General features: G+C 43.7%; 1 protein-coding gene across 4 annotated transcripts in view; it reads right to left on the bottom strand.

Annotated features, from left to right (window-relative positions):
- Nucleotides 1–21,464, bottom strand: part of U2SURP (U2 snRNP associated SURP domain containing) — a 186,892-nt gene that overhangs the window by 107,318 nt on the left and 58,110 nt on the right. For all 4 annotated transcript variants that reach the window (XM_029617276.1, XM_029617280.1, XM_029617278.1 and 1 more), the window contains exons 7-8: nucleotides 2,986–3,021; nucleotides 2,805–2,887 (exon numbers count right to left, since the gene is read on the bottom strand). In XM_029617276.1, the coding sequence (XP_029473136.1) occupies nucleotides 2,805–2,887; nucleotides 2,986–3,021 (119 nt within the window). The remainder of the gene's footprint in view (nucleotides 1–2,804; nucleotides 2,888–2,985; nucleotides 3,022–21,464) is intronic.

Raw genomic sequence — 21,464 nt, 5'->3', positions numbered from 1 at the left:
CCCCGGACTTTTCCCATTTTTCAGACAAGCCACACACACAAAGCGCCAGCTTTAGCAGAGGCCCGCCTGCAGCCACAGGATGAATAGCAATGGCTCCACTCCTTTTCGTGGGCGTGCATAGCACAGGAAGGCAGCAAATCAGGCAACTGCAGAAGAACCCAGCCCTCAGAACCAAAAAAAAAATAAAAATAAAAATTACCCTCAGACTGCTGCTACAATGAATCACAAGCTGTCCCAAAGAAGCTACTCAGCTTTCAACTTCTGCTCTCAAAACTTGTTTCCTCTGTGAACTTTAAGAAATAAAACCAAGAAAAAAAAAAAAGGGGGGGGGGGGGGGGCAAGCAGACTCAGAGGATCCTCAGTTTTGTTTTGAAAGGCTGCCAAGCAAACCCCCTCCCCCCAAGTTCAACCAAAGCCTCCTCTGGGGCCGGGAACCTCTTTAGTAGGGCACGCTACAAAATACATCTACATTAGAGAGCGCGACCAAAGTTTAGACCAGAAATTCCATCATGTGTTTAATTAGCTGTGAAAGCTATATACAGAATACCTCGTTACTTGATAAAACAGATTAGAAATATGGATTCAAAAGAAAAACAAGATTGGTGGTTATGGGGCCAAAGTTAAATAAATATACAAAAGAACAGTGTGGCCAGCCTGACTGGGGTTGATTCTATGACCCAGCTATAGAAATATGTTTGTTCACCATCCTCATCTGTGGAGAACTCTTGTTTTCCATAGCACCTCGGGTTCTATTCTGAAACACCTGTTAGCACCTAAGTAAGGTAACAGCACCTTATCTGCTCATCTCTGTATTCTGCATATACTTATAGATATAACAGCCCTTCAGCCGCATCATGTATATATATGTAACAGCATCTCAGGTCCTGCTCAGTTGGCCAGCAAGGGCTGGGGTTGCTGTAGAGACTATCATTACAACTTCTGAGGCTAGGAACCTTATGCCACAGTAACATCCATGCCCCACCCAGAGTACTGGTGATGCAACTGCTGGATTATAAAGACAGGAGCACTTACAGGCAGGGGAAAAAAAAAAGGAATACAGATAGCTATATATGAAGGATTCTCCCCTGGGTGAATGAGATGTTGCATATACATAAATCAGTCACCCTCGCTTTGATCATCTCAGTGTGGCTTGCTGCATATTCTTTCAGTATGGCAAGCTCAACTGCTAGAGACTAGAGAATGAGCCTTTTCTATAGCAGTGCCAGTAGTCTGGAACTCTTTGTCTGAAGATATTCGCCTAACCACCTGTGCTAAGACTTTCAAGGCCCTGTTGACTATTTTTAGCAAGCTTTTGATTATTTTATATTCATTTGATTTCTTTTATTAACCGCTTTATGATTGTTATTGCCTGTTCTCATTGTTCCTTGTTTCATTGGTGTCTGTTTCTACTGTATGAATATTCATGAATGTTTTACTTGTATGTCACCTCGGGCCTCAGTATTGGTGACTAATAAATGCTCAAACAAACTTTTGTTGGGTTACACGGTACCAAGTATTTTCTGCTTACAGTAGGATAATGATTTTGTAAAATAATGTATAGGCTTGTGCAGATGCATAACTAAAGAAATGATAGAATAATTTGTTTAAATGGGGAAAGGCGATTCATAAAGTCTCTGCACAGCAATTGCCTTCCACAAGGTATGAAGGAAATAAAAATGTACCTAATGCCCAGAACTTTTCTAAAGGTGAAATGTCCATCAACATTATCACAGGTATAAGAGTATTCTGTAAGTTTTTAGCCTTCTAGCTCCATCTTCCATCCTTCAGGCTCAGCAATAGTAATGTGTGACCCTAACTCATGTGGATTTTCTTATGGAATTTAAAAAAGCAGTGAAACATCTCATAGCTCTGCTCTACAAGATTTCCTTACATCCTCCAGTCCTCAAGAGCCACAAACAGGTCTGGTTTCAGGATAGCCACTATAAATATGCAGGAGATATTTTGCACGCATTGCACTGTATGAATTCATTCCACGTATATTCAGTATGGTTATCCTAAAAGCCAGGCCTGTTTGTGACAGGAGTTGGCCACCCCTGCCATAAGCTCTTTTTTGCACATTCCAAGTGAAACAAAAAAAAAAAACCAAAACACCCTTCAAATGTCAGATTCTGGTCTTTCCATTTCTTTCTTAAATGAGAAATGGTCAAAAAGCTATTTTAAGTTAGTAAAAGGTTTTTATGTTAAAAATCAGCATCTAGTTGGCTTTCAAACAGGAATGAAACTAACAGCTATGACAGTAACCCGCAACCATGTGAAATCATTGCTACACACAAAAAATAATTTTGTAAAAAAAAAAATGTTCCTTTTGCGTAGCACATCTTGGTACCAATGTAAAAGTCTCTGCTGCATATTTCTATTTCTGAACTGTTCCTATAAAAAGCTTTCCAGGTCCAAGGTTCATCCTTACTCTACTACTGTATCAAATGATGAAAAAACTATCTATACCTGGAGATTTCATTGTGACTACAGTATTGAATCTGCTTACAATAAGCCATCAAGATTCACCAACACCAATGGATCTCCATGGAAAGGCTTCATTTTAGACAGAGCTCACAAGGACTGATTTTCTCAATGGGTTCCCAAAGGCTTCCCATTTTGTGAAATTTAGAAGTCAAGAGAACATTACAAATGGGGTAGGACTCCAAGGGAGAGAGCCAAAAATATATTTTACAGTGTAACAAATACCATAGCAACATATCTCCAATACTGGCCATTTATCCAGCTCAGGACTTTCACAGAACTGAGGCCTAAGTGTTTTGGCTTATATTTATCTCCAATATTACCTGTGGGTTTATGTTTCCAAGATACAAATTTGTTGTGCTTGGATCTCCCACATCATGTGAACCTGGTGCATAATCATCTAGAGCTAGAACAGGAAGAAAAGAGATTAAGTTGTCAAAACAATAACTTCTTAATTCAATTCTATAAATGCATTATAAAACAAAAAAACACTAGATGTTTTACCACCAGATGATCTGTTTCTTCTGGAGGGAGCATCCACTGAAAAAATGAAGACAAATTCAGTCTAATCCCCTTTCCATGCTTTGCAGTAGTACAGTTCCAAAAATGATTTAATTAAGGAAAACTAAAGGTCAAGAAGCTGTTTAGTGATATTTCTACACGGTGCTTTCATCATCAACACTTCAGCTACCACAAAGTTTTACACCTCTCTTTCAAAGAAAGCAATGTGCTTATCTGTAACGGGTACTCAGTGGACAGGACGACAAATCAGCCATACAAGGGATCGATGTCATCGCATGGTGCAGATCCAGAGCATACTCTGAGTGCAGAAAAACTAAAAAAAGTCCTTCCAAGCATGTGTTGGAGCTCCCATGCTGCTACCACCAAGTAAGCTCCTCCAATCTAATAACTTACTAAAAATAAAAATAAAAACCTATACTTTGAGGGTGGGATTGTGCAGCTGGTTTGTCCTACTGTCCACAGAGAACACCTGTCTTTGTGGACACCAGGACGCGTTCAGCCACACAGGTGGGGACTCCCAAGCTGAGAGTTGCAATGAAATAGGGTTCCTTTTGGGAAGAAAGTAAATGCAAACCAATAAATAAGAGTCTGAAGGGAGAGCTGAGGATCAACAGGTTCTTCAAACAGTGCTTGTCCAAAGTTATTCTCCCTCAAGACAGTAGTGCTTTACAAAAGTATGAATGGAATACCATCTTGCTGCTTTGCAGATATCCAGTTTTGAAACTGAACGGACACGAGCTCTGAATATTAAAATTGCTCTTATCTGACGCACTTTAATTTTGGAAGTTAGATGATGCTGGGATCTCGGCCCCGATGATAACCCTATTTGGGACCCAGCGACCAGGTTTAATATATTGTGTGAACCATTACTAGATATATGGACTACGGGGCCAGCTCTGGAATTTGTTGCCAGAGGAGGTGGTTAGTGCAGTTAGTGTAGCTGGGTTCAAAAAAGGTTTGGATAAGTTCTTGGAGGAGAAGTCCATTAATGGCTATTAATCAAATTTACTTAGGGAATAGCCTCTGCTATTAATTGCATCAGTAGCATGGGATCTTCTTAGTGTTTGGGTAATTGCCAGGTTCTTGTGGCCTGGTTTTGGCCTCTGTTGGAAACAGGATGCTGGGCTTGATGGACCCTTTGTCTGACCCAGCATAGCAATTTCTTATGTTCTTATGTAGCAATTTCTTAAGTAAGCAGCAATGTGAAATGCAATTTGACAGCCAAGCAATTTTGTTTCTTACTGGAAAATCTTGCAATAGCATAGTATAAGAAATACATTTTCTAACGCCTTTGGTCTTTCAAAATTAAGTAATGCGCTTCTGCAATCTAAGGAATGAAGAGTTTGTTCCACTATTGTAGCGTGAGGCTTCGAAAAGAAAACCTGCAAAATGATGCATTGGTTCTAGTGAAAATAAGACACTATTTTGGGAGAACTTTAGGATTGCAGTATCATCCTACTTTTTAAAAATTTGCAAAATATAGAGCATGAATCAATAAAGCTTAGAGGTCATTCACTCTGCAAGCTGATGTAACTGCCATCAGGAACAAAAATCCTCCATGACAGAAATGTAAGATTCACCTAGCAATAGGCTCAACAGGAGAATTCATTAAAGCACAGAGAACAGTACTGAGCTCTCGCTGAGTAGAAGGGGTCTTTAACAGAAGAAGCCCTTTTATAAAACACTGTTACCATAGGATGTTGTGAAATTAATCTGCCTTCTGTTTTCAGGATGCTGCATTAGCACTTAAATGTAATCTTACAGAATCCAATTTCAATCCAGCTTCTGAGAGGCTCAGAAGGTACTGAAGTACTTCTAAATCACGGCAATCAAAGGGGTCTGTACTCTTCCTTGCACACCAAGTGAAGAACCTTTTCCATTTAAAGTTATATGCTCTTTCACCATGCTACTAGTAGCACTTCTCTTACCTCTGAAGGGAATGGTAACTTCTGTATTAAGCAGTTTTCAATATCCAAGCTGAAACAGCCAGGGAACGAAGATTGGGATGGAGGAGAGAGCCATCGTTCTGAGTGGACATTGGGAATATTGGAAGATGTACAGGAGATGCTACTGCTAACTTTGAAGCCATGGGAACCATGTTTGCAGCAGCCATAAATGGAGCCCTCCGTATCATTTTTCTCTTATCTCTTCTTAAGTTTTACTTAACTGTTTTGGCTTTAAGAGGAATTGGTAGATAAAAAGGAATTGATCTGACCATAAAATTGCAAAAAAGTATCCCTTGCTAGCGCATTTGGTTCTGTTCTTTTTGAGTAGTATAAAGAAAGCTTGCGGCTTGACAGCGTTGCAAAAGATGTCCAGCCTTGGAGTTTCCCAGCACTGAAAGAGATATTGAACTGTGTTGAGGTATAACTGTCACTCATGAGGCTGGGGAATCTGTTAGGATGTTGGGTTTCCCTAAATTGCTGAAAGATATATCTTGTAAGAGCTGAATTCCAAATTCTCACAAAATCTTGAGGACCTCATGCCTCCCTGTTTATGTAGTAAATAGCAACTTGTCTGTCCACCCATATCTGTAGAACTGACTAATAGTTGTTTCTTGAAATTTAGAAGACCTCTGAAAATAGTTCTCAATTTCAATCAATTTAAGTGGCATTGCATACCCAGATCAGACCAGGGCCCTGGAGAATAAATTTTGTTGAGGTGTGCGAACCATCGTTATAAAGATGGTGGTAATCTTTTGTGTATTCAAAGGCTGAAAGGTTTGACCACGAAGATTTAAAGGGAGAGTTCACCAGAGTATGTGAATAAGAGACTTGGTTATCTGAATTCTAGAAGTCAATGGACGAGTTTATGTTGATTCCATCAGAGCTTTAAGTGCCACTGAGCCTCTTTCATGTGCAATCTTGCTAGCTGAACAAGGACGGTTGGTGCCTTATGTCCTAGAAATTCTGTTCAGACTAGTCAAATGCAGGACTATACTGACCAGATTTTTTATCCTTTGAATCTGAAGAAAGGCTTTTCCTTTTTGTGTGTCTAGGAATGCTCCTATGAATTCCAGATGGTGTGATGGTATTAGCTGGTACTTCTGAAATGGAGAAATCACTTGCCTGATAATTTTGTTTTCTTTAGTGTAGACAGATGGACTCAGGCCCAATGGGTTATATGCTCCCCTGTTAGCAGATGGAGACAAAAGTCAGGTTTCAAAGCTGACGTCACCTTAGATACACTGCAGTGACTTCAGCCCTTCAGTATCTCTCAGACTCCTAGAAGATGTGGACATGCTTTCCCTTTCAGGATCGCTGTACTCTTTAGAAGAAATTCTACCTATAAATTGGAGAAAGATTGAGCCCCGCTCTCCTGCGTGATACCTAAAGGTCCCTCCCCCAGTTGAGAATTCCTGAGGCAATTTCTGAGATCCCTCAGAGGTGTGCCTTGGTCCGGTAGCTGGTTCCAGACGTGGACTTTGCCGCCGAAGCTGAAAGGCAGTGGGTGCAGGAAGCCCCCTCCCCCTGCAGCCAGAGACCGTCCTTATACTCAGCCAGAAAGCGCCGAGCCCAGGTAAGGGAAAAAAAAAAAAGATTTCCCAATTACAGATGTTGGAGGGGTTGCAGTAACACTTCCTCTGGACTCCTTGCTCGGCGCGCCCTACCTTCGTCATTCCCGATCCGTTGGTGTAAAAGGAAGTGGGCATCCGAGCGGCCCCCCGGTGGGCTAGGCCCTGCTTCAGACTTAATTGACACCATGTGGTAGGCTGCGTCAGCGCCATCTTGTGCGCCTTGCATTGCCCTCCATACAGTGTCAGTGTGCGCAGTGCATGCTGGCTCTGCACATGTGCCGTACGTGCACAACTACTTAGGAGCAGAATTCGAGGGCACAGCTGGTAAATCCTCCCTTTCCCAGCCCTATTGGCAGACCTCGAAACATGCCTTGCCTCACCAAGGGTGTTCCTGGCAGACAGCTCAGACGAAGAAGGGAATCTAGATTCTTTGGAAGATGGAGAAATCCCTCTAGGTTTAAAATCATATCAGACCATGTTACATTTTTTCCAAAGAGACGATTTGTTGGCCCTGGTTTCCCAGACTCTGAAGACGCTGGGTGTTCCTGGGATGGACTCCATGACGGAACCTAAGAAGAATCCCATTCTGGTGTCTCTATGGCTTTGAAACCTGACTCTTGTCTCCATCTGCTAGCAGGGGAGCAAATAACCCATTGGTCCTGAGTCCATCTGGCTACCCACTAGGAAACTGTATTATGAAACCTAAGGAGTGAAGGCTTTGAATTATGTAGGCTGTTGCCTGGTGAGTGTCCTCTAGAGATCTGTTGATTAGCAGCTAATCGTCCAGATATGGAAAGCTTGAAACATTGTTCTTTCTGATGTGCGCTGCCACTTCCGCTAAACATTTTGACGGTAACTTTCAAATGATTCCGTGCATCTCTGGCCAAATAGAGACCTATTACAGTATTTTATAATCTGCCCATATCAAATAATGCATATTTATAATCTGCATGTATGTCTACCTAACATACCTGTATATGTTTCATTACGCACAAATATTGGCAAGTGTGTGCTTTATTTTAAAAACATATGCATGTATATTTTACACACAAAAAAAAAAAAAATTTGACTTGCTCACATAAAACCCTGTTTATGCATGAAAGTCAGTATATTGTAAAACATGTCACTAGCTTACCAAAACCTCCACCAGTTCACTTGATCCTTCCTAGTTCTGAACTCCCCCCAGACCACCCATCCAACTAACAAAGTAGATGAGTCTGATGCCAATTGCACAAGGTGTAAAATTACACTAATACCTTGCCAAATGTATGCGCAAAGTCTTTTCTAAAACACCTCTTGGCCCCACCCCTAGACCGCCCCTTTTTTCACATGTAAAATGTGTGCGCGAGACTGAAAATACACGCGCTTTTGATGTTTATAAAACAGCATGTATGAGAGTACAAACTACTTACAGGCGCAAATGTTTTGGAAATGCGCACTGAAGGGCAGAATTTTGTGTTGATAACGACTGCTGTTATGAAGCGCAACCTGGAATGTGCAAATATACAGCTTTTAAATTCAAAGTTGTTAACTGAGCTCTAAAATGTGGTATACGGGCAATTCATCTTAAAATTTTCTTTTTTTGACAAATTTGTTTAATTTTATCAAATTAAGCACTGGATGCAAGTTTCCCAAGTTCTTGCGAATTAGAAAGGACTTGGAAGAGAATCCCTTCCCAATTTCCTGGGTCAGAATGGGCTCTATTGCTCCTGAGGTACAGTATGAATTTGAGGTTGGTTGTTTCCAGGAAGTTTCTGAAAACTGAGGCAATAACATGCCTGCAAAACTCTGATGTTTATAGTTATTCAAAACAATTGGGCTTGAAAATATCTTTCCCACACTGGAAGATCTTTTAGCAGAAGGTCTTTGGGGGCATGGGTGTACTCAAAAATTAGGACCATTTTTCTGTTCTGGTTGTTGAGTGGATTTTTCTTGTTAGAGCTCTCTTAGATATGGTTTTGCTGCTGTGGCGGTTGCCTATAATATAATGATTGTAAAAGTGTTCCTCAATTATAGTCACTGCTTCATTAACCTTCTCTCCAAATAACATTTTCACCTGTGCATGAAACATCTGCTGACTTTTCATGCACATCCTTACACAGACCTGACTTCCAGCCATGATGGTCTCCTTAACCCTAGAAGACCTTGAAGTAGTATCAAGTGCCTCAAACTGCTTTCACAAGATGTTTAGTGCACTTCTCAGCATCATTAAGTTTATTGGAATATCTTGTCCTAGATTTCAGAATGAAGTTTTTTTCAATGTTCTGCAAGGTATTGCACCATTTGAAACTGGTGAGCTGAAATTCTAGACTAACCTCGCTGCTTGAAATGTTTTATTTCCTGATGTATCCAATAATTTCACCTCTTTCCCAGAAGTACCTGAATGTGTTTTTGTCTCTCTCACTCTTTTTATTATAGCTGCTTCCACAATTATAGATTCATGCAGTAATTGCACTTTTCTGTGACCTGGATATTGGGCAACATTTTTTATGGACTGGAGGGGCAGTCAAAGGAGATTGCCAGAGTTTCAAAGGTAGATCTTCATGGACTGGTACTACCATAGATTGGGCAGTTGCAGGAATTTTAAAACTCTGGGCTGATTACCCTTTGTGGACTTTTCTTTCTCCCGTCTGAAAGGAATTGCCTGTGCCATTTTCTGAATTAATAAGGGGTATGAGATATCTTTTGGACGAGTGGTGCTCCTCTTTGGCGCCAATGATGGATCTGATGGTAATTCAAGAGACTCCTGAAGGGATATCAAAGAAGATTCACAGGAAGATTCATAGATTCTGCTTGGAGTCCAAACGTTGCTCCAAATATTCTAACTACATCAGAATCTTGCTCAGACTTTTACAGAATTGGGGACTGAGATTTTAACTATCTGAAGCCTCTCCAAAATAGGCTATATCTGCTCTATGTAGGTATAGCAGAACATTCATGTATTTGTAAACAAACTCCAACCACATCTTCTAAAAATGACTGGATGTTATTCTATGGTGAAAAATTGAGGACATATCTGATTCTGTGACCAATATTGGTGGAAGGATTGATCACTTTGGATTTTCCTTTTATCTGTACCGAACACCACTGGCACAAATTTATTCTGTGCCGATTATTTCAAAGCAGTGGAAGTCTTCTGCGGTGGAATGCTTCGTGTTTGTCTGCACGGGCATGGAATGGCATCTTCAGCACTGAGGCGGATTCTATGTGGTGCTTTTCCTTTTCTTTACTCTTACCTTCAGAATGTGAGAATGAAGACTTCTTGTCATGGTGCTTTGGGGAATCTGATCATTTTGATATCAATATTGGTCGACGCAAGCCCTCCCCCCCCCGTCTGAAAAAGCTCTGAGACCTTTTGACACAAGCAGCACAAATTACTATATTGTGATCATGGCCCAGACAATGCAAACAAAGTTGCAAACTGACCATCTTATGTCCATATTTATTGCGTAATGGAGAAATTACTAACCTGATAAGTTTGTTTTCCTTAGTGTAAACAGATGGAATCAGGACCAATAGATTATGTGATCCCCTGCTAGCAGAATGAGACGGAATCAGGTTTCAAAGTTGACGTCACCCTAGATATATCCCTGCAGTGACCTTGGCTATTCAGTATTCTCTTCAAAAGCCATTTGAAGAACTTGATTAAAATCCGATTTAAAAACTTGATTAGAACATGCTTAAAACTTAATTAAAAACCAGTGTCCATAACTGTACTCACTCAGATCTGAATCCCAGCAATATTATAGAAGCCCAGATCTAGGGATAGGGAGATGGTGTACCCGTAGCCCCTTTGGGATAGGGATTCACATGCGATTCTTTAGCACTGTTCATGAGCAGCCATGGGCGGGATGCGGAGTCCATCTGTCTATACTAAGGAAAACGAAATTATCAGGTAAGTAATTTCTCCATTTCCTAGCGTGAAGCCAGATAGACTCAGGACCAATGGGATGTACAAAAGCTACTCCCAGATGGGGCGGGACTCTGTCCATGGTCCAGTTAGCACCGCTCTCACAAAGGCTGAGTCCTCTTCGGCTTGGACCTCCAGGCGGTAGAACCTGGAGGTGGTGTGCAAGGAAGACCACGTTGCTGCTCAGCAAATGTCGACGGGAGACAGTAGCTTAGCTTATGCCCAGGATACTGCCTGATCCCTAATGGAATAAGCTTTAACCTGAAAGGGTAGGCTTCCCTGCCTCTACATAGGCTCTCGTGATCACTTCCTTGATCCAGCGGACTATGGTACCTCGTGAAGCTGCTTCACCTTGTTTCCTTCCACCGTGAACAACAAACAAGCAGTCAGTCTTGTGCACCGGTTCTGTACGTTCTAGATACCATACAAATGGTCTACTGTTGTTTAAGTGGCGTAGAAGGCAGTAGTCTTCCGAGTCCTTGCATCTATCTAGGGACAGTAAGGAAATGGACGGGTTCAGGTGAAACTCAGAGACTACCTTTGGTAAAAAGGAAGGGACAGTGCGAAGCTGCAATATTCCTGGAGTCAGTTGGAGGAACGGCTCCCAACATGACAGTGCCTTTAATTCAGAGATGCGACGAGCCGCACATATTGCCACCAAGAATACAGTTTTCACCATTAGCAGGCAGAGGGACAGAGCGAGCAATGGACAAAACGAAGGTCCTGACAAGAAGTCCAGTAATAGGTTGAGGTTCCATAGGGGAACCGGCCACTAAGTGTGTCAAAGGTATTTAACTCTTTTTAGGAAACGGGCCAAATCCAGATGGTTTAACAGGCGGGCTCTGTTCACCTCACCTCTGAAACAGGAGACAGCCGCCACCTGGACCTTCAAGGAGTTGAGAGTCCTTTGTTGAGGCCGCCCTGTAAGAATTCCAAAATCTTGGTTGTCCGAGGGGGTACCCCACGTTCCTTGCATCAGGCCTCAAATACTCTCCAGATCCTCATGTATGCCAGGGAAATTGAGAACTTCCACATGCGCAAGGTGGCGATTAAGGCCGCCGAATATCCACGCTTCATCAGGCGAGCCCTTTCAAAGGCCAGATCATAAGACAAAACAGAGTCAAGTCCTCGTGAAGGATCAGACCATGTTGGAGAAGGGCCTTGTGTGGGGGGAGGCAAAGGGGGCTCTCCATCAGAAGCCTCTGCATGTCTGCATACCTCGAGTGTCTGGGCCAATCCGGAGCCACCAGAAGGACTAGTCCTCTGTGGTGTACGATCTAGCAAATGACCTTACCCAGCAGAGGCCACAGAGGGAAGGCGTACAGTAAGACTCCTTGGGAAAATCCGGCATTCATCCACTGGAAGGAAGCAGGCCTAACTCACGTCTCTCAGCTACTGGATGCCTTGGGAACTCAGCTTTGTTCTTTCACCAACTTGCAGGTCACCTTTGGGATTTCACGCAGAAGTTTTTTTGCATATCTCCAAATAAGACATTGCATGGGTAACCAATCAAAACACCCTGGGGAAATTCTTCACGCCTAGAAAGCAGAGGATATCTTGCGCTGTTATGGTAAAAACACTTGCCACTGGAAAAATCTGACCGATCAGAGACACTAGCCTGCCAATGAACCCAGGATGTGACTAGACCCATCACTGCAGCCATCCTGACAGGATGCTTCAAGGACATAGCTAAAAACGTGGACAATGTTCAACTACGAGAACATAAGAACATAAGAAAATGCCATACTGGGTCAGACCAAGGGTCCATCAAGCCCAGCATCCTGTTTCCAACAGTGGCCAATCCAGGCCATAAGAACCTGGCAAGTACCCAAAAACTAAGTCTATTCCATGTAACCATTGCTAATGGCAGTGGCTATTCTCTAAGTGAACTTAATAGCAGGTAATGGACTTCTCCTCCAAGAACTTATCCAATCCTTTTTTAAGCACAGCTATACTAACTGCACGAACCACATTCTCTGGCAACAAATTCCAGAGTTTAATTGTGCGTTGAGTAAAAAAGAACTTTCTCCGATTAGTTTTAAATGTGCCCCATGCTAACTTCATGGAGTGTCCCCTAGTCCTTCTACTATCAGAAAGAGTAAATAACCGATTCACATCTACCCGTTCTAGACCTCTCATGATTTTAAACACCTCTATCATATCCCCCCTCAGTCGTCTCTTCTCCAAGCTGAAAAGTCCTAACCTCTTTAGTCTTTCCTCATAGGGGAGTTGTTCCATTCCCCTTATCATTTTGGTAGCCCTTCTCTGTACCTTCTCCATCGCAATTATATCTTTTTTGAGATGCGGCGACCAGAATTGTACACAGTATTCAAGGTGCGGTCTCACCATGGAGCGATACAGAGGCATTATGACATTTTCCGTTTTATTCACCATTCCTTTTCTAATAATTCCCAACATTCTGTTTGCTTTTTTGACTGCCGCAGCACACTGCACCGACTATTTCAATGTGTTATCCACTATGACACCTAGATCTCTTTCTTGGGTTGTTGCACCTAATATGGAACCCAACATCGTGTAATTATAGCATGGGTTATTTTTCCCTATATGCATCACCTTGCACTTATCCACATTAAATTTCATCTGCCATCTAGATGCCCAATTTTCCAGTCTCACAAGGTCTTCCTGCAATTTATCACAATCTGCTTGTGATTTAACTACTCTGCACAATTTTGTGTCATCTGCAAATTTGATTATCTCACTCGTCGTATTTCTTTCCAGATCATTTATAAATATATTGAACAGTAAGGGTCCCAATACAGATCCCTGAGGCACTCCACTGTCCACTCCCTTCCACTGAGAAAATTGCCCATTTAATCCTACTCTCTGTTTCCTGTCTTTTAGCCAGTTTGCAATCCACGAAAGGACATCGCCACCTATCCCATGACTTTTTACTTTTCCTAGAAGCCTCTCATGAGGAACTTTGTCAAACGCCTTCTGAAAATCCAAGTATACTATATCTACCGGTTCACCTTTATCCACATGTTTATTAACTCCTTCAAAAAAGTGAAGCAGATTTGTGAGGCAAGACTTGCCCTGGGTAAAGCCATGCTGACTTTGTTCCATTAAACCATGTCTTTCTATATGTTCTGTGATTTTGATGTTTAGAACACTTTCCACTATTTTTCCTGGCACTGAAGTCAGGCTAACCGGTCTGTAGTTTCCCGGATCGCCCCTGGAGCCCTTTTTAAATATTGGGGTTACATTTGCTATCCTCCAGTCTTCAGGTACAATGGATGATTTTAATGATAAGTTACAAATTTTTACTAATAGGTCTGAAATTTCATTTTTTAGTTCCTTCAGAACTCTGGGGTGTATACCATCCGGTCCAGGTGATTTACTACTCTTCAGTTTGTCAATCAGGCCTACCACATCTTCTAGGTTCACCGTGATTTGATTCAGTCCATCTGAATCATTACCCATGAAAACCTTCTCCATTACAGGTACCTCCCCAACATCCTCTTCAGTAAACACCGAAGCAAAGAAATCATTTAATCTTTCCGCGATGGCCTTATCTTCTCTAATTGCCCCTTTAACCCCTCGATCATCTAACGGTCCAACTGACTCCCTCACAGGCTTTCTGCTTCGGATATATTTAAAAAAGTTTTTACTGTGAGTTTTTGCCTCTACAGCCAACTTCTTTTCAAATTCTCTCTTAGCCTGTCTTATCAATGTCTTACATTTAACTTGCCAATGTTTATGCTTTATCCTATTTTCTTCTGTTGGATCCTTCTTCCAATTTTTGAATGAAGATCTTTTGGCTAAAATAGCTTCTTTCACCTCCCCTTTTAACCATGCCAGTAATCGTTTTGCCTTCTTTCCACCTTTCTTAATGTGTGGAATACATCTGGACTGTGCTTCTAGAATGGTATTTTTTAACAATGACCACGCCTCTTGGACATTTTTTACTTTTGTAGCTGCTCCTTTCAGTTTTTTTCTAACAATTTTTCTCATTTTATCAAAGTTTCCCTTTTGAAAGTTTAGCACGAGAGCCTTGGATTTGCACACTGTTCCTTTTCCAGTCATTAAATCAAATTTGATCATATTATGATCACTATTGCCAAGTGGCCCCACCACCGTTACCTCTCTCACCAAGTCCTGTGCTCCACTGAGAATTAGATCTAAAATTGCTCCCTCTCTCGTCGGTTCCTGAACCAATTGCTCCATAAAGCTATCATTTATTCCATCCAGGAACGTTATCTCTCTAGCGTGACCCGATGATACATTTACCCAGTCTATATTGGGGTAATTGAAGTCTCCCATTATTACTGCACTACCAATTTGGTTAGCTTCCCTAATTTCTCTTAGCATTTCACTGTCCATCTCACCATCTTGACCAGGTGGACGGTAGTATACCCCTATCACTGTAGTCTTCCCTGATACACAAGGGTTTTCTACCCATAAAGATTCAATTTTGTATTTAGTCTTATGCAGGATGTTTATCCTGTTGGACTCTATGCCATCCCGGACATAAAGCGCCACACCTCCTCCCGACTGCTCCTCTCTGTCATTGCGATATAATTTGTACCCCGGTATAGCACTGTCCCATTGGTTATCCTCTTTCCACCATGTCTCTGAGATGCCAATTAAGTCTATGTCATCATTTACTGCTATACATTCTAATTCTCCCATCTTACTTCTTAGACTTCTGGCATTAGCATACAAACATTTCAAAGTTTGTTTTTTGATTGTATTTTTATTCTGCTTTTTAATTGATAGGGATAAGTTAGAATTTTTTAGCTCAGGTGAGTTTTTAGTTACAGGCACTTGGACTACTTTTCTAATTATTGGAACCTCACTGTCGGGATGCCCTAATTCTAATGCATCATTAGTATCCTTTAAAGATACATCTCTCCGAACCATGCGCTGCTGAGCGACTGTCGGCTTTCCCCTTTGTTCTAGTTTAAAAGCTGCTCTATCTCCTTTTTAAAGGTTAGCGCCAGCAGTCTGGTTCCACCCTGGTTAAGGTGGAGCCCATCCCTTCGGAAGAGACTCCCCCTTCCCCAAAAGGTTCCCCAGTTCCTAACAAAACTGAATCCCTCTTCCTTCCAATATAAGTTACTACACAGAACTTACATCGCCCCGGCAGTAGCCTATAAATGGAAACTAACAAGTTCAGCGTCCTGTCTGAAATATAAAGCTGATATTGCAACCCTGTGTCATAACTTCTGGAACTGCGATGCCATTCAACAATTTTGGGTCAAGATTTTGGACTCTCTCAGTCAACTTCTCGTATTGGACTTACCGAGAGATCCGAGCTTATGTCTCCTACACTTAATTCGAGAAGTGGTTCCGGGACTTCGCAGTCAGGCACACCGCATCTTTCTTTGGAAGGCTCTCTTGTTAGCCAAACAAACAATCCTAGCGCAGTGGCTGGTTCGAGAACCGCCGACATTACTACAATAGAGACAAACTACACAGATTGGCTGTATATGAACATCTATCGGCGAGGACTTCGCCTTCTGTAAAAAAGATACAATCTGTTCCTGGACACTTGGAACCCATACTTATTATCCTTCAATCCTCGGGCCAGAAGCAAAATTCTGGACTTAACATGATCCCAGGCCCTATTCATCCTCCAGGACTTGCGCATGATATTAAGCCTGGGCTATGAGCTGTGCAATAGCTTTTCTCATTCCTCCTTATCATTGGGCACAGTGGTGTTTATGGCCCTCAATGTTACAGATCCCTCATCAGTCATATTGCAACCCTATGGATCTCATGGCTCCAACGGACTAGTGCCTAATATACCTGCACAGGATAAGAGTACACCTTTATACTCCATGAGCCACGAACAGGATACTTGAACTATTAGTGACCACTATAGACTCTAACCCCTAACCTGTGGACTGTGAAATTGGGATGGGGGGAAGGGAGGATGGCACAGGGATTGGCTGATCCATCTGTAAGTTTCTATGTACCTCAGTTCTGTCTTTTTGTCTTTATGTTGGGCTGATTTCTGGCATCTTAGTCCACCATGCCCAGTGCTACCCATCCTTATCCTCGTTGGGGTGTATTTGTATGTTCATACATACGTCAAGTTCTTGTTATTCTTGTTCATACTTGAAAATTTAAGAAATAAATAAGTTAAAAAAAAAAAAAAAAAAAAAAAAGACTCCTTTGGCCAGGTCTGAACCACAGCATCGATCCCTTGGGAGCGCTCATCTGCGACTGAAGAATCAGGAGCCCTTCGCATTGTGAGATGTGGCCAGCAGGTCAATGGATGGGAGGCCCCAGCGATCTACTAGGAGCAGGAAGGCTCTGGACAACAACATCCATTCCCCTGGATCCAGACTCTCCAAGTCTGCTCTGACGTTGTCTTTTCCCACGATGTGGGAAGCCGAAATACCCTGTAGATTTAGCTCCACCCATTCCATAAGGGGGTTTATCTCCAGAGACATTTGGTGGCTTTCGGTTCCTCCCTGACGGTTGATGTAGGCTACCATTGTTGCATTGTCCAACATCACGTGGACTGCTTGACCCCAGAGCCTGTGTCTGAATTGTAGACACACGAACCTGACTGCTCGGGCTTTCAGGCCTTTTTATGTTCCAGCGTGCCTCTTCCTTGGTCCATCAACCCTGGGTTGTCAATTCCTGACAGTGAGCTCCCCACCCTCTGAGGCTTATGTCCGTTGTAAGGACTAGCCAGTTTGGTGGGGACTAGCTTACACCCTTGCTTAGATGCACTTCCTGTAACCACCACTGAAGCCGAGAGCATATTTCCATCAGGAGGTGGAGGCGAATAGAGAAGTCTTGAGACAGTGGGTTCCAACGTGACAGCAGGGAGTGGTCACATGTGTGCCCTCACCCATGGTACTACCTCCAGGGTTGACACCATCAAGCCGAGAATCTGGAGATAGCTCCACACCCTGGGGTGCATTGTGTTAGTCAACCGACGCACTTGGCACATCAGTTTCCTTATCCTCAAGGGAGGGAGGGAGGAAGACCTTGTCCTGCTTGGTGTCGAACTAGACTCCCAGGTACACTAAGGACTGGGAGGCCTTGAGACTGCTCTTGTCCAAGTTCACTAATCAACCAAGATCCTGAAGCAGGGACCTGACCCTGCTAGTCACCTAGAGGCTCTCTTCCAACAACTTCATCTGGATCAGCCAGTCATCTAAGTAAGGGTGTACCAGGATCCCTTCTTTCCTCAGTGCCACCGCTATGACCACCATAATTTTGGAGAATGTTCGGGGGGGCGGATGCCAGGCCGAAGGGCAATGCTCGAAACTGATAATGATGGCAGAGTACCGCAAAGAATAGAAAACGCTGGTGGTCTTGATGGATTGGGATAGGAAGGTAGGCCTCCGAGAGGCCCAGGGATGTTATGAACTCTTCTGGTTGACTGCCATTATGACGGAGCGAAGAGTTTCCATGCGGAAGTGGATTGCCCACAGATGACTACTGATGCTCTTGAGATCCAGGATGAGGCGTAATGAACGCTCCTTCTTGGGTATGATGAAATAGATGGAATAACGCCCCTTATTTTCCTGGGATGTAGGTAACAGCCCTCAAACTGAGGAGCCTTAGCAGCGTGGATTCCAGTCAGTTTTTTGTGCTGGGAGTGACAAGGTAATATCATGAACATGTCCCGAGGGATGCTGCGAAATTCTAGGGCGTATCCTTTTCATATGATGTCCAGTACCCACTTGTCCAACGTGATCTCGACCCACCTCTGATAGAAGAGGGATAGTTGGCCCCTATCTTCTCATCCCGTGGATGGGTCAGCCAAACTTCACTAGGCAGTTCGGGTCAAACCAGAGCCTAAACCAGTTCCTCTTTTTGGTTGTCTGTTCTGAAAGGTCTGAGACCTTCCCGAGGGCAGAGATGTCTGAAACAGCTAGTTTCTGTAGGACCGGGGGCGCTGTGACCTCTTTTTCCTATCTTCCGGTAGCCGAGGCACTGGAGATTCACCCCACTTACTGGCTAGCTTTTCAAATTTGCTTCCGAATACATAGGATCTCTTAAAGGGCATCTTCGTAAGGTTTGCCTTAGAGGTCACATCCACTGACCAATTTCGCAGCCATAGCTGTCTTCTGGCTGCCACCATTGAGGCTACTCCTCTGGCTGAGGTACGCACTAGGTCAGAGCTTGCATCCACTAGGAAGGCTGTGGTGGGTTCTATCGCCTCTCTGTGAGGTACCACTGAGCTACCTGCCTCTCTCAAGAGCAGACAAACGAGCCACCAGGGCACAACAGGAGGCAATCTGCAGAGTCATTGCTGTTGCATCAAAGGCTTGCTTAAGGATGGCCTACAAGCACCTGTTGTGTGCATCCTTCAAGACTGCTCCTCCCTCTACTGGGATAGTTGTCCACTTCAAGATGGTGCAGACCAGGTCATCCACTTTTGGGAAACTCAGGCGATCTTTAGCCACCGGGTTCAGAGGGTACAGGACTTCCAAGGCCCAATCTCCTTTAAAATTGGCTTCTGGGGCACCCCACTCCAGGTCAATCAATTCCTAGAAGGCTTCCAGCATCGGGAAATAGCACAAGAATTTCCCTAGAGACACCAAGATGGGATTCCTCTTTGGTTCCGACACAGGATCCGTGCCGGAAACTCCCAAAAAGTATTCAGGGTCAGAGAGTAGGGCCAGCAATTCATCTCTGTGGAAAAACCGTAGCATGGTCCGGTACGGCTCCAGGCCTGGAGGGATTTCTCCATCCTCTAAACAGTCTGCATCCCCATTGTCATCCGTGGTATCTGGGTCCCTGTCAGGGATGCCCTTGGTGAGATGAGGCAAGGCATGTCCAGAGACATGCTGATAGGGCTGGGGGGGATGAGGTATTCCCAGCTGGAGCTCGGGCAGCAGCTGACTGTGCCTGAACAAAGACTTAAAAGGCCCTGAAGGAATTCCAACCAAGAAAAGGTCGCTGGGTCCACACCTAGCCCAGGGGTAGGGGCCGCTGAAATGCCTTCTCCCGGGGAGGACTCAGCCCCGGGATTGCTAGATCCGGGGCACTATCAGATAAGGTCGTGGCTGATCCGTCCTCTGACTAGGAGGGGCTGGACGGATAAGCTCTGAGAGTCCAGCCCTCCCTGGGCTTCCTCACAATGCTGACACAGGATGGATTCTAGGTCAGACTGTGTGACCCTAATACGGTTGCCAGAGCCATAGTTACTGCCGCTTGTGTGTTCAGCTGGTTAGCGCCTGAGCTCAAGCGCTCACAATTCTGCCCCAATGCGCATAAGGCAGGCATATCGTTGTGCGTAAATGTCTGTGCGCGGTTATGCGCACAGGAAAGCACTCGCACCAGAGTGCATGCACCTATGCGCGTTAGGAATGCACCGTGGCCGGTCCGCACTGCGCGTACAGACGGAAGGTGGGGGAAAATGGCACCACACAAAACTGCACCCAAGATGGCGTCCACCAAGTGGAGTGCCCACCGAGCCTGAAGTGGGGCCTGGGCGCTCAACCCACTCGTAACCCCCTTCCCTTGTTGCAATGGGATCAGGACCGTTGTCAAGACAGCTCACCAAGCAAGGAGACCAGAGGGAGACTTACCGAAACCCTACCAAGTCTCTGAATTGGAGGAGTTCTTCTTTACTTACCTGGGTTCGGTGCTTACTGGCCAAGTACACAGACGGTATCCGGCTGCAGCGGGAGAGGACATAGGCCATTACCACCACACTAGGATTCCTGCACCAGCTACCTTTCAGCTGCTTCAGCAGCAAAGTCCACACCGGGAACCAGCTACCGGACCAAGGCACACCTCTGAGGGATCTCGAAATTGTCTCAGGAATTCTCAACTGAGGGAGGGACCATTAGGTATCACCGCAGGAGAGAGAGGCTTGATCTTTCACCATTTTAAAGGTGGAAATTTGAAGGTAAGTTTTCCTCTTGTAAAGAGTACTGTGTTCCCAGTAGGGGAGACAATCCACATCTGCTAGGAGACGGAGAGATACTGAATGGCTGAGGTCACTGCAGGGGTATATCTAGGGTGATGTAAGTTTTGCAACCTGACTCAATCTCCATCAGCTAGCAGGGAAGCACATAACCCATTGGTCCTGAAGCCATCTAGCTACACACTATAAAATTTGAATGTGGCCTTACCCTTGAGCTCTTAGAAGACATTTTGTGAAAGAAACAAAAGTCTAAGGGAAAGTGAAACAAAAATGTATTTTATTTTTTCAAAGGGGAGAGGGGACTCACACAAAAAAAAAAAAAATGAACATAAATGCTGCAAACTTGGAAAGCCATGAAAAAAAATGCAGTGGCTTGAGAAATGAGAGATGCCTTTTGCTACAGCAGAAAAAAAAAATGACTGAGTAGGAGGGCGTTTTATGGTGGTGGCAGCATGGGAACTCCCACATATGCTCAGCCAGCCTTTCTGGATTCAGGGAGCATGCTCTGGATTGGTGCGTTGTGGAGATGTCTCCTAATTGTGTGGCTGGATTTGTCCCGCTTGCCCACGGAAGATCTTATAAAATAAATACTGGGCCTCCAATTGCTTTAAAAGAAAAGCCAAAGAAGGGCACAGAGTAGCAAAAAAGGCTTAAATGTAATTTTCAGAAGTTTCTTTAAATATAAGGATGCTGCCACATCAGCTCCCAGTGGTGTTCTGAATTACAAGCCACTGGTAAGCACATACCCACAACAGTCTTTGCAGCATTACAAGATAAGCATTGCTTTTATCCTGCCCTAAAACAGAAAAGCTCATTCTGGTCCCTGCGTCATTCTTCTGCCAGAGAATTTAAATCATGTATGCTGAAGTACAATAAATACGTCAAGGGGATCATTTCGACACTGAATCTGTGGGCAGTTACAAGTTACCCGAAGAGTTTCCACCAATTTTCAAAGGCAAAGTATGCACGCATTTTGCCTTTGAAAATTTTACCACACACATTTACACCTGCTAATTTGGGCAAAGAGTTTTTTTTTTCAGGGAAAAAATACATATACACTTGTGAAAAGGCAAAAGTATGCACAAAAGTGCAAACCTGTCCCCAAGCTCCACTCTGTGCCAGAACAACTTGTCACTGTGGGTAAGCTTAGGCACATAAATGTACCCACATAT

The sequence above is a fragment of the Rhinatrema bivittatum genome, chromosome 9 (genome assembly GCF_901001135.1).
Source record: "Rhinatrema bivittatum chromosome 9, aRhiBiv1.1, whole genome shotgun sequence".
Taxonomy (NCBI): domain Eukaryota; kingdom Metazoa; phylum Chordata; class Amphibia; order Gymnophiona; family Rhinatrematidae; genus Rhinatrema; species Rhinatrema bivittatum.
Note: the sequence above shows the minus strand (reverse complement) of the source record. Positions and strands in the feature narration are given on the sequence as shown.